This window comes from Amphiura filiformis, chromosome 15 (genome assembly GCF_039555335.1).
Source record: "Amphiura filiformis chromosome 15, Afil_fr2py, whole genome shotgun sequence".
NCBI lineage: Eukaryota > Metazoa > Echinodermata > Ophiuroidea > Amphilepidida > Amphiuridae > Amphiura > Amphiura filiformis.
This window is the reverse complement of record NC_092642.1, coordinates 53,144,231-53,157,232: the sequence shown is the minus strand read 5'-3', so window position 1 is coordinate 53,157,232 and position 13,002 is coordinate 53,144,231. Positions and strand designations below refer to the sequence as shown.

At 37.1% G+C, this 13,002-nt stretch overlaps 1 protein-coding gene across 1 annotated transcript in view; it reads right to left on the bottom strand.

The window, feature by feature from the left end:
- The window catches only part of LOC140171041 (protocadherin-15-like), a 62,518-nt gene extending 53,012 nt beyond the window's left edge, over positions 1-9,506 (bottom strand). Inside the window, exons 1-5 of the mRNA XM_072194221.1 lie at positions 9,450-9,506; positions 8,322-8,432; positions 7,018-7,104; positions 6,603-6,719; positions 2,802-2,957 (exon numbers count right to left, since the gene is read on the bottom strand). Of these exons, the coding sequence (XP_072050322.1) occupies positions 2,802-2,957; positions 6,603-6,719; positions 7,018-7,104; positions 8,322-8,432; positions 9,450-9,506 (528 nt within the window). The remainder of the gene's footprint in view (positions 1-2,801; positions 2,958-6,602; positions 6,720-7,017; positions 7,105-8,321; positions 8,433-9,449) is intronic.
- Between the last annotated feature and the right edge of the window lie 3,496 nt (positions 9,507-13,002).

Here is a 13,002-nt window from a genome sequence, read left to right as displayed (position 1 = left end):
TTGTTTGGTACATTATAACAAAAAAACACTCTTTCCAAAATATTTTATTTTGTTTTTATCTTAATCTTGAGGCTCCATTCCAGAAACGGTTTTTTTAGTTTTTTGATATTGGCCTTATTTTTTGAGAAATTGACCATATAAGGCATCAAAATGAACTTTTAAAATTCACAAACGCCTATTTGCACAAAATGATGCCTAAAATCGAAATAGACCAAAATATAAAAAATGGGAAAACCGTTTCTCGAGTCGATCATGCTTCTTACGATGATCATATTTGCTTACATATAGAGGATGTATTTATTGAGTTATCGTACCTAAATCGTCATTTTACCGAGAAAATGAACATTGAAATAATGGCCGTTGAAGTTTAAAGTGGTCACATTTTGCACTTTCATCGAATCTCACAGGAGAATCGGCAGTTTTCGTTTTCTACCTTACATTACATGAACATCGGGTAAATCCACGGCCCCTTGAGAAGTTTGAGCGAAATCCATTCATAACTTGATATTTAAATCGGGGGAAAGAACTTGAAAAAACCCACATTTTATCAGCTAAAACAGAGCCATTTAACCACCAGGTTTTTGTGAAATTAGTGCTTTTCCATAAGATGCGCCGCGCATGCAGATAAGCGTCATGTATGCGTAGCGTATTTGTGCGTTAACAAATTGCGCAATACGCAACGCAATGCGTTGTTGCGCGCGTGTACCCTGCTGGTACAACAAAGATTTTCTTTCCTTTTCAATTTCAAACATGAGTGGAATAGTGAAATAAAATCCTTAAAATATTGCAGTTGGAGTTTACAAATCTGGATTTTCATTCCTTGTATTTATAAAAAACATAACAAAGTACAAACATATCAAAAAAACTAAATTTCGCGAAAGAAACAATGTCTAGAGTACACAGCAGCGTTAATATCTCACAATTGACCGCAAAATGCGTAATTGTTCCAATGTTGCACACAATTGACCGGCGTTTGCGTGTTGTTGTGCGTCAAACAAACTGCGTGCGCGCTGGCTGCCGTATTTGGATTGCGCGCTACCATATTTGCACAGATTGTGATACGCACTTTTTTGTTATTGGTCGTCATGTTTTAGCCTGATCGATTTTGGGAAAGGGAAGATGTAAAAATCATCTATTTTTATAAACTTTTGAGCAAAATTTTGTGTTATTTTGTAAGGTGAAGAGATTAAAGTAGCGGTTATGAATGAGGTTAATAACTTTGCATCGGTAATATGTCGGGCATTGTGAAAAATCTAAACATTTTGCTTTGGACCTCGGAATGTAGCCCCGAGGCCCTCGGGATATTCCTCGGTTCCAAAGGCAAAATGTTTAGATTTTTCACAATGCCCTCCAAATAACCGATGCGCAGTTATTAACCTCTAATTCATAACCTCATTAATAAACGCGATGCGTGCAATCCAATTAAATTTAGTTATTTGTGAGAACGCGAACGCAAATCGAGGTCATTAATATCTCACAATTGACCGCAAAATGCGTAATTGTTCCAATGTCGCACACAATTGACCGGCGTTTATGTTGTTGTGCATCAAAAAAAAAAACTGTCTGCTGGCGCTGGCTGCTGTATTTGGATTATGCGCTACCATATTTGCACAGATTGTGATACGCACTTTTGTTATTGGTCGTCCTGTTTTAGCCTAATCGATTTTTGGAAAGGGAAGATGTAAAAATCATCTATTTTTATAAACTTTTGAGCAAAATTTTGTGTTATTTTGTAAGGTGAAGAGATTAAAGTGACGGTTATGAATGAGGTTAAATAACTTTGCATCGGTAATATGTCGGGCATTGTGAAAAATCTAAACATTTTGCTTTGGACCTTGAATATCCCTCGGGCCTGCGCCCTAGGGATATTCCTCGGCTCAAAGGCAAAATATTTAGATTTTTCACAATGCCCTCCAAATAACCGATGCGCAGTTATTAACCTCTAACACTATGAAACTTTTACACTGAAAATCACACTGAAAATGACAGGGTATCACTGAAAATCATCAGAACAAAAGACTGAAATTGTTTTCAGTGGTATTTCAGTGTATTTTTCAGTGGTATATCAAGTGGTTATTGTCTGCTATAATGAGCAATGATCTAGGGCACTAATTTCCATAACAATAGAACAGGCCAGCTCATTTCAGTGTGATTAAATCCATTTTAGTGGGATTAAATAAATTTCAGTGGGATTAAATAAATTTCAGTGGGATTAATGACTGGCCAATGATTTTCAGAGGTGTTTCAGTCCATTTTTCAGTGTGTTTGGACAATGGTTATTTGCATACAGAATAACAAAAGAACTATTTCAGTGTTATTTTCAGTGGTGCTGTTCATTGTGTTAAATTTTCAGTGTCCATTACAGATATCAGTGTGATTTTCAGTGTAAAAATTTCATAGTGTAAATAGTATTGCTCCAGGGGTTTTGATATGTGAAGCAAAAATGTGAATAACAATGCCCCATAGGATAGTACTGTACATTGGTTACCACAATTTCCCATGTTTTTGTTCACACTTTCTAAATGAAACATATCTTATTGGCGTTATGAGCAAAATATGAGTTTTCTTGTAATGGAAAATGGGGGATGAGGCTGTTGATCAGGTCACACCCCTTCCCAAACAATGGGTGAGGAACAGCTGCTATATTATAGTTTGATTTGCCCAAAGATACATTGTGATTCAAACCCCTAATTTCTATTAAATGACCTTAAAAAATAGATTTAATAAAAAAAATATTTCTCCCACCAAACTGGATTGCTTTAATTAGGAACAACTGCAATGCAGACCTCATCAGTACTTACACTAATTTGTAGAGTGATTTCGTAGAAGTTCTCTCTTTCATAATCTAGTGTTTCAGCAGGTGGTGGGCTAACCTGAATTCTAGCTGTGTTCGAGGCAGTATATGGCGGGACTGCACCGTATGTTGTTACACACGAAGACACACAGAATGGCACATCCTTGTCATATAGGAAATAAGATAAGTGGAGAGAAAACGTGTACAAACAAAAATTCAATTCACATTGTTTTGAACACATGTACTTACAACGTACAGAGTAACAAATGACTGTAACAGGAAAAAGGTACATCAAAAAAGTATGTAAAATTTTTGGTGGTTTTTGTGCAGTTTGGTAAAGCCACGATTTCTCCGCTCCGTGATACAAAAAAACAGAAAAATTCACAGAATTCAGGGTTTGCTCACGGAAATTTGAAAATGCCACAAAATAGTGAAAAACTGTGTAAAATGTCGAACTGTTTGTTTAAACGGTTGCTCCGTGTGGAGTGTTGATTTGCAACATAAAACAAAGAAAAGTGATTATTTAGCAGTAATCAACCATTAATGATGCTCAATTTTAATGGCAATGTTGAGGGGAGACTACAGTAAAAAAGTGCATGTAAGACAAAGTACACTAAGTCTTTTACATGTTTGTTTTCACTTTTCAGTGCTTTATAGTGAAAAACGGAAAATCACAGAAATCATACAATTTGTAACACAGATTTTAAATTTTGTAACACAGAGAAATCGTGGCTTTACAGTTTGGACCCAAAAAAGTAATTTTTACAAGGGAAATTTTTGAAACATGACTTACCCAGTGTCATGGAAAGTGGGAAAGTGTATCAATTTATTAATGTTTAGATCAAAAAAGTCAATCACAACATTTTTCTTTGACCTATGATTTTTGACCTATGACCTACTGAAATTCATAAGTGAGATCAAATTAAAGGTGATGCATCTGTAGCGCAATGCATGCAAAGTGACTGCACTTATACAGTCTGCAAAACAATTAAGGTACCAGTTATTTTATAGCCTAAACAAAGGCATATATGTCGTTATTAGAACCAGAAGCCATCAGCTGCATCTTTTAGCTCGGATTTATACCTCATTCGTTAAAATTGGTCAAGAAATAAAGCCATAATGATCCAAATCCCAAGGAAGATGTAAATTAAAAAGTTGCAGTTTTGCTCTATTACATGCCATATCATGATATTGATTTACACACAAAGCTTTCATGTAAGACTCGGTCATCCATTCATCTGACCGTCAGAGGTCAACATCCGTTGCTACTTCCAGTCAGATAACCTCCCGCTACCATCAAAACCAACATCAGTCGGCATTGAAGATCGACCAGTGGATGCTGGTCGCAGGCCACCAACCTCGACAATGTAAGTTGTGAGAACTTTGTTAAAATTGTACTTTATTGATATAATAATTAAAAGGTTTAAGAACAATAAACTAAAACACAAAACACTTCTCCTGCAAAATGACAAAACTGCAAATACATCTTTTTTGCACTAATCCCAAATTTGGTATCGATAAAATGTCCCTTACCGGGTAGACTATGCCATAGTCGAATTTTATTAAAAATATGTTATTATTAGTCATGATGAACCCATTTCGTTGAACTCAAAATTTATATACTGATGTTTATTAAAATTAAAGTATTCAATAGTAAAATGGTCATAAAGAGTTAAAAATATCAGATAATTAGTGACAATAAAAGTAACTGAAGGCAACACTATCTTGCATAATTATAATGGCTCACTTTAATACTGAACAATTCTGATTTTGGAATCTACCAGTTTATTGATAGCGAACCACGAAAATCCGACTATGGACTTTGAATTTTAAGCAGAACTTTGCCCGGGACTTTGCTCTCTAAAAACACACTGTCAAGCATACTTGTTTATCAGTCCATTAACCACAAGTACTAAGCATGGTATAGTACAAGACGCGCTAGATGTTTGATGAGAGATTAACTTTCGAAATCGCCGAAAATACCACAGATAGTTGTGTACGGTGTAGTTAATGGTAATGGCGCTGGAGCCCGGAAGATTTAAACCATAGCGAGATGTGGGCGACCAATCACAAGACAGATCCATTTAAAGATGCATTACATCATGGCCAATTTTAGTAAGGCCAGAAATTGGCCTAACTCTCCATCTAGAGTCCTGTGTTAACTAGAATTACGCGGTTCGTAATTAAGGTGGCCCCCACATAACTATACACCACATGAGGCCAGCATATACTATCACAATACCAAGTTTGATATAATATTGGATGGCTGAGCATGATACCATAGCAGAGTGGATTAATGACAATGTAGGCAAAATATACTAATGAGCTCATTAATATTCATAAATATGCAACTAATGCGACACAAAAGTATACAGCACATGAGGCCACCATATACTATCACCGAACCAAGTTTGATATAATATTGGATGGCTGAGCATGATACCATAACATATCGGATGAGTCATAAAAATATCGGACGAGCCAACGGCGAGTTCGATATTTGTATGACGAATCCGATATGTTATGGTATCATGCGAAATAAGCCATCCAATATTATCATTATTAGGTTTTCTTAACTCCTAATAACCCTGAAAACTTAATAATGAAATTGATCGGTGATTGCGTTTGTGCTGCAGAGTGGATTAATGACAATGTAGGCAAAATATGCTAATGAGCTCATTAATATTCATAAATATGCAAATAATGCGGCACAAAACTATACAGCACATGAGGCCACCATACCCTATCCCTGTACCAAGTTTGATATAAAATTGAACGGATTGATGTGTGATACCTGAATTTATCGGTCGAGCTTGAGTTTTCAAATATCACACGAGACAAAGTCGAGCGTGATATTTGAAAACTCTAGCGAGATGGATAAATTCAGGTATCATGCGAAAGTATAGGTCCAATTTTGTCATTATGTCTTCAGAATCTTTTTTGGTCAATAACATAATTTTAAGTAAAAAAAACATGATTTTTAGTAGAAAACATGATTTTTGGTAAAAAACGTGACTTTGCTTTATTGTGATTTCTGCTCAAAATTTGATTTTGGTCAAATGGGATTTTTTTGTAAAAAATGTGAAATTGTGATTTTTGGTCAAAAATGATATTTTTGGTCAAAACATGATTTTTAGTCAAAAAGCGTGATTTTTGGTCAAAATGTGACTTTTGGTCAAAAATCTTATTTTTGGTCAAAAATAAAATTTTTGGTCAAAAATGTGATTTTTGTCAATTGGCATGTCATATTTACAACAACAAAAATTTTAATCACACCAAAAGAGACATACATGGTGCCTTTAGCACATAAAGTATATGAACTATGCACTCTATGAAGAGGCTACAGATATGAAAAAACCCTGTATCTCCAGGCGACCGATGCACAAATTTATCGGACAGCTAGGTTATGTACAAAGGTATAGGATGCAAGATTCTGAAGACATAATAATGAAGTTGATCAGCCATGGCGTTTGAGCTGCAGAGTGGATTAATGAATTTGCTTCCGCCCGGACAAACAAACAAAGATACAAATAAAGAAACAAACAAACAGGCAAGGGAACAAACAACCATCTGGATGATAACATAAGCCCCACATATATGTGGGGGCCAAAAATCTTAGCCGCAAGGCAAAGTCAGTAGTCTACTTGGGAAGCTAACAAACAGAGGGAGTGCGGTGACTGAAAAGATCAGAAACAGATGTGAAAATCTATCAGTTGCACACAAATCAATATAAATCAGAGTTTTATGCTTAAATGTAATGGCCAGAGTATGCAAAATGGGCAAGTGGACTACGGAGAAGTCTACTTACCTTGGTAATGATAGTACAGGTAAAAGCCTGTTTAGTTGGATTGCGATCCACGTTGGCATCTTGATCATTAGTGACGATGTCATAATTGAACACAACATCGGTATACGCTAAAGCAAGCTGAAACAAAAATTAAATGAATATTAACTTGCAATTAATATTTGTGGTGCAAACAACTTCAAATCACCTCTGAAATTTAGTTAAATTTGGGGTCAAAGGTCATTTAAGGGGTCATTTCCGGTCATTTACCAAATTTTAAATGCTACTTCTCACACAAACTAAGTAAGTCTTTCCTGCAAACAAGCAAAATTGTATTAGTCAATATAAATCATAAGAATTAACTGAAAATCCAAAATTGAATAAATTAGGGGCCATTCTTGTGTCCATATTGAAAAAAACCAATTGATAGCAAACTTACCTCAGCAATGGATGTGGTGAACTCTCTTTGCATTGTCATAGGCTCATTTATATTATCTATGACTGGTCCGAGAATTGTACGGGTTTGCTGTTACAAATAATACAATAGGGTGAAATAATATTGACAAACAATGACCAACCCTGACAACCCTTGACCCATCATAACACCCCTTAACCCACCATGACACCTCTTGACCCCACCCTAATACCACATGGTCCTCCCTGACACCCCTTGTTCCACCAACCCCTAGTCTCACCCTATTCCACCTCCACTTGACCCTTACTGACACCTGTTGATCCAACCTGACACCACTTGACCCAACATGACACCCCTTGTCCTACCATGACACCCCTTGACCCACCATGACACCCCTTAACCCACATTGACACTCCTTTACCTACCCTGACACCCCTTGACCCACCACAACACCTCTTGACCCCACCCTGACACCACTTGGCCCTCTCTGACACCCCTTGCTCCACCCACCCACCCCTAATCTCACCCTACCCCACCCCTATATCACCTTCACCTAGAGAGTAACTAACAGCCCACTGTTGGCATCCTTATCAACTTGCTGTCTAATCGCGATATGTTTACGGATTCAATCATGTTTCACCATTGTACATCACCGATTAACAACGATGCGTCTCACGTCCTGCGCGTCTGCATGATTTTGGGAAATGATGTTTTGCTTGCTGTATTTGCAGTAAGTAAATAATTGGTCTCCCCAATCCACATTTAACTTTTACAAGGACAAATAGTAAATACTACTTTGTAATACTATTGACATATCACATACTAATAAATATAACTCTCACTGGTAGCACTATACCATTGCTCTGCATGTACAGCATGATTATTACTTTAATTCTTTAATGCTACATGTAAGCTAACTAGGGTGTTTGTAGGAGATATAATGTGACCGGTCCACGATTGAAATTTTCTGCAATATGGACTGGAAGTTTATAGTACATTTATAACTACATTTCTAAGTGAGGTCGTGTACATTGAATATCCAGCTGAACTTGCATTTAAGACTAATTGACATTATACAGTTCTTTACATGCAGAAAATCATTTTGCCATAGGCCTATAGTAGAAGGGATTTTTTGTGGCTCTTTTGCACTAAGTCCCAGTGACATAAATGGACATAAATGGGCCCTTTTGAAATAGTTTTCAATAGATTGCTGGCTATTACGGGCCGTGCTCTGTGAGCACAATGTCTAGTTATTTTTGTTTCTGTGTTTTATAGTATACCTTATTTACATTTTCTATAAAGGAAGAAATCATAAAAAAAGAACTCACCGTGTCACTTCCGTCCTGGCAGGTAATTGTAGTTGAACTTGAAAATTGATATATGATAAATCCCTCTCTACCTTTATAATCATCTTTTAGTGGATTACTGAGTTCAGGACTCTGTAAAATATAGACAAAATATTTGTTATCAATTAACTGATGACAGCAGCATTTATATATACCACCAGTTTCATTTTAAAGGAAGTGTGATGTGCAACACCAGTGGCAGATCTACATAGTGGCACACAGTGTCATCGCCCCGATATCTTCATGGCAGAAATCGCCATGGTAGGTTGAATCCACAGCCATGCATGGCCATTTTGTTCCGACCTTTGAGACGCATATAATGAGCCGAGGGACATCCCGACTAAGCTAGGCTACTGACAATAGCTCGGTAATTGACTTCTCTGTGTGTAAGTGACCTAGCTTGTATATGCCATGTGAAGGGGTGCTCACACTAGGCCTACGCTGTGTGTGACCTCTGTGTGTATACGCCATGAGAGTGATCGAGCGCTCACATCAGAAAATCAGAATATTTCTGTCAGATTTTGAGTTCAAGACGCACGCTTCTTTCTCAAGACGCTAGCTAACGACGATAATATCCGTTGAACATATATGTTCAAGTGCAAGGAACCAAATCTGGTTTCTTTATACGAAATCATTTACGGGAGATATTCATCATTTTCTACCCTGGTATCCAAAGATTTATCGTCTGAATACCAATCGTGCATAGCACATTCACGTGTATCGATCCCGGGTATTCATTTCAGTGTCTCTGGCTGTATAATGTAATTATTAACCGGGCGATGTCGGTGTGTGGCATGCTATACGATCCCCACCCCCTTGGCAGGATTCTTAATTGTGGGCTATTCCAATTACAACCCACCCCTATGGAAGAAAATATATGACTCTCCCACACTAGGGGTGTCAATTTCAAATGGAGTCACCCATTCAGGTAACCCTGTTTGAATTTCACACTCCTTGCGTAAAAGAGCCCATGTCTTCCATAGGGAGTGTATGGATTTCAACTGGAATGCCCCCCTGGCTAAGAAAAATCCAAATAAATCATCTTTCAGCCCAAGTTTTCAATGAGACAAATATGGTTATACACATCTCCAATTTGATTACTGAACCAACCTCCTTTAATTCTAAGAACTTGCAGACACATTCAATCAATTCAAAAAATTTGATCATGTATCAGATATGACCATTCTATCATCAGCAAAGTATAGCAAAACTCTATGGGATCATGGAAATAGTATACAAATATATACTGCCATGAGAGGTTCTTGTTAAAACTATGGGCCCGAGGTGAGATCAATAGTACTATTTTCCTGAGGGCGCAGCCCAGAAGGAAAATAGTATTAATTGATCTCAACGAGGACCATAGTTTTAACCAGAACTTCGAATAAAGGCAGTATATATTTGTTTTATATACTTCATTAATATATTCTTTGTTTATTGATTGGTTAAAAGAAAATTATTTGACGTTTGGACTCTCCAGCTTCTATCCTGAGTGAACAGCACGACCAATTTAAGCACAACCTATATTTTGCCCTTCAAAAAAATCGAATAGGCTAAAATCGGGCTAACCAATTACAGCAGCGCCGAAATCACGCTATGGCAGTTTCAAGGCGTCGTGAACCGTTCCGTCGCATCGAATGCGCCAACGCGCGAAGGCATGGTCAAAAATACTATTTACGGCTTGGAGGTACTATTTACGGCTCATCCGGGACATTGAAAATACTATTTACGGCTTAGAGGTACTATTTACGGATAGGAGTACTGATGGTAGAACTATTTTTGGTCATGTGATCCACTTTTAACCAATCAATGAACAAGAATATATTAATGAAGTATATAATAGATATTATATCCTTCATTAATAGATTCTTGTTCATTGATTGGTTAAAAGTGTGTCACATGATCAAAAATAAACACACTATTCTGTGAGGAAGTGCAAAAAGTACTATTTACGTCCGTAAATAGTACCTCCAAGCCGTAAATAGTACTTCTGGATATTTACTATTTACGAATAGCAGCATAGGCCTACCTACGTCGCAGTCCATAAAGCATGACAATAACATTGAACGTCGACATTGACTATGAGAGTATTTTGTCACTGCCGAGAAACAACAACACAAAAATGGCGAAATACTAAATCAAGCTGAAGTGGGCTGCTACTGCTGAAGAAGATTCACGATTTCAGCTGTTTAATTTGAATTGTTACCAATTCTAGTGCAGGAATATGTTTTCAGACCAACACAGTGATATTCAGAGCGATACAGACACGGTAAGCTTAAAAACAAACACTGACAGTGCGAGACCAGTCTTGGACCGCCGGCGCCGGCCTAGTGCCGTGCGTACGGAGGCCTATCCCGATGCATGATGGCTTTCGAGTTTACATGTAAATCTTTTTACATGTAAATCTTTTCACTAATCTTTGTACAAATAATCTATGAATGAAGGCAAAGTGGAATGAAGATACAACTTGAACAAATATTCACTGACAATGAGTAAGCTTAACAAACCATGAACACATGAACATGCATGACATTACAGTGGGAGTCCTTGGACCGCCTAAACCGGCCTACCGTGCATAGGTCCTACCTAGGCCTTTCTCGCAGCATGGTGGAGATTTAATGTAATCTTTTAACCAATCAATGAACAAAAAATCTATGAATGAAGGATATAAAACAAATACTGCCTTCATTCAAGGTACTGGTTAAAACTATGGTCCCTCGCTGAGATCAATAGTACTATTGATCTCACCTCGGGCCCATAGTTTTAACCAGAACCTCTCATGGCAGTATATATTTGTATACTATTTCCATGATGGGATTTAGCCAGAAGTTATGTACTGCTCTATGGGCCATTGTGCAAATACAGAGTCTGAGATCAGGGAAACAGCCCCTGGGGAAAAAACAAATAAAGAAGCTTAAGAATCTGGAATGAGCGTTTTGAGCGTTTAGACAGTATTTTTTGTGGAACATGAGAGCACATCAGACATATCGAATTGCATTCTGAATACGAAGAATGTCTTTCTGATATCAAAAAAATCAAAATTATGTGATATCAGAAACACATTCTTCATATTCAGAATGCAATTCGATATATGTCTGATGTGCTCTAATGTCCCACAATAAATACTGTCCAAACGTTCATACACCATTCCTTAATGAACTGCCAATGCAGAGTTGATGCCCAGAGAAGCGGTCTCAACTTTGGTTTTGGTGGGGATTCTGCAGAGACTATAGAAACTTACCCAGAATTTAAACCAAAATTAAAGACAAAAGGACCCAAAATTATACAAAGGTTTTTTTGGGGGGGATTTTTGCAGGATTTCCCTACATTTGGTTAAATTGGCTCTTTTTTGAGCAAATTTTGAAACAAAAACAACCTTTCTTTTCATGAAAAAAAGGATCATCAATAAACCAAAATGGCTGAAAATGCACCCCAAATCTAAACTAAATGGCTGAAAATGTGAACATGACTATTGTGATACACATTGTTAAAAAGGCCTTCAAAAACAATTTTTTAATACCCTGGGAAATGTGTTATACAAAGAAAATTTCCCAAATAATCAAATATGAATATACCCCTTCAGCAAAATGCTTAATGAAAATGTGAGCGTGGCACAAAACATCAATAATTTTGAGGGATCAGAACCAAAAAGTCGTAACTCACTATGACCAGCTCTCACAAAATGAGTATAAAGTTGGCTTCTTACTTTGGTCTTCAAAAATCAATATTTCCTCCATAATGTTCTTCTGTTTTCTGTAGAATTTTGTCATGATTAATGAACTGTATCTTCTATAGTGCCCTGGTGACTTAATAAATCCTCATTTTGTGGGAGCAGGTGATTGGGAGTTAAGGCTTTCTGGCTCTCAACCTTCGATTTGTTGCAATTGTACCACCCACCTTTAAAAGTTTTGTAAGTTGTCAGCAAAAGTTTGAATTATAATTACCACAGTAAACAGGCAGTCAGTAAAGACAGGTGGAAATACTTGCCTCGATGTTTATCTTTTTTTTTAGCACCAAACTTGTTGTGCCGTCTACATCTACTATGTCAGATAATATGGCATACTGACATATCTCTGGATTGGGATCACCTGTCTGGCAAGAATAAGTTAGTGTGCTGTCTGGTGGATAAAGTTTGATATTTACGAGAGGTTCACCTATTAAAACAAGAGAAAACAAAGTTGAAGTTACTTTTACATGTAGGCAAAGAAACCATTTGAATGGTCAAAAACCTTCACATAATGTATATTTTGCAGTAGTGATACCCCTCTACTAAATGCTCCCTTAAGGCCAGAGTAATGGAAGACACATTCGTCCATGCCCGAATTTGAGATTTCTTGATATTTATCAACACTAAGATGTATTCTTTCACTTGAAACTGATAAAATACAACTTGCTAATATTTACTCGTATTTTTGCTTGATTTATTTCACTCTTTTCAACTCTAAAAAGTCACATGGCTCAAGACAGCTTAGTAAATTGGCGGAAATAATGAGTCAGAAATGCGCGACTGCGAAATATTGTGATTACGCGCACGATTCGTGTCACGTGACGTGATGCAACTCTGCGCGTATGTCCAACGCAGTCCAGGCGCATTCGGTATGTTGTTAAAGCCAGCAAATGTGGTGTAAACAAAACAAAAATTTGCAGTCAAAATGCCACCTAGATT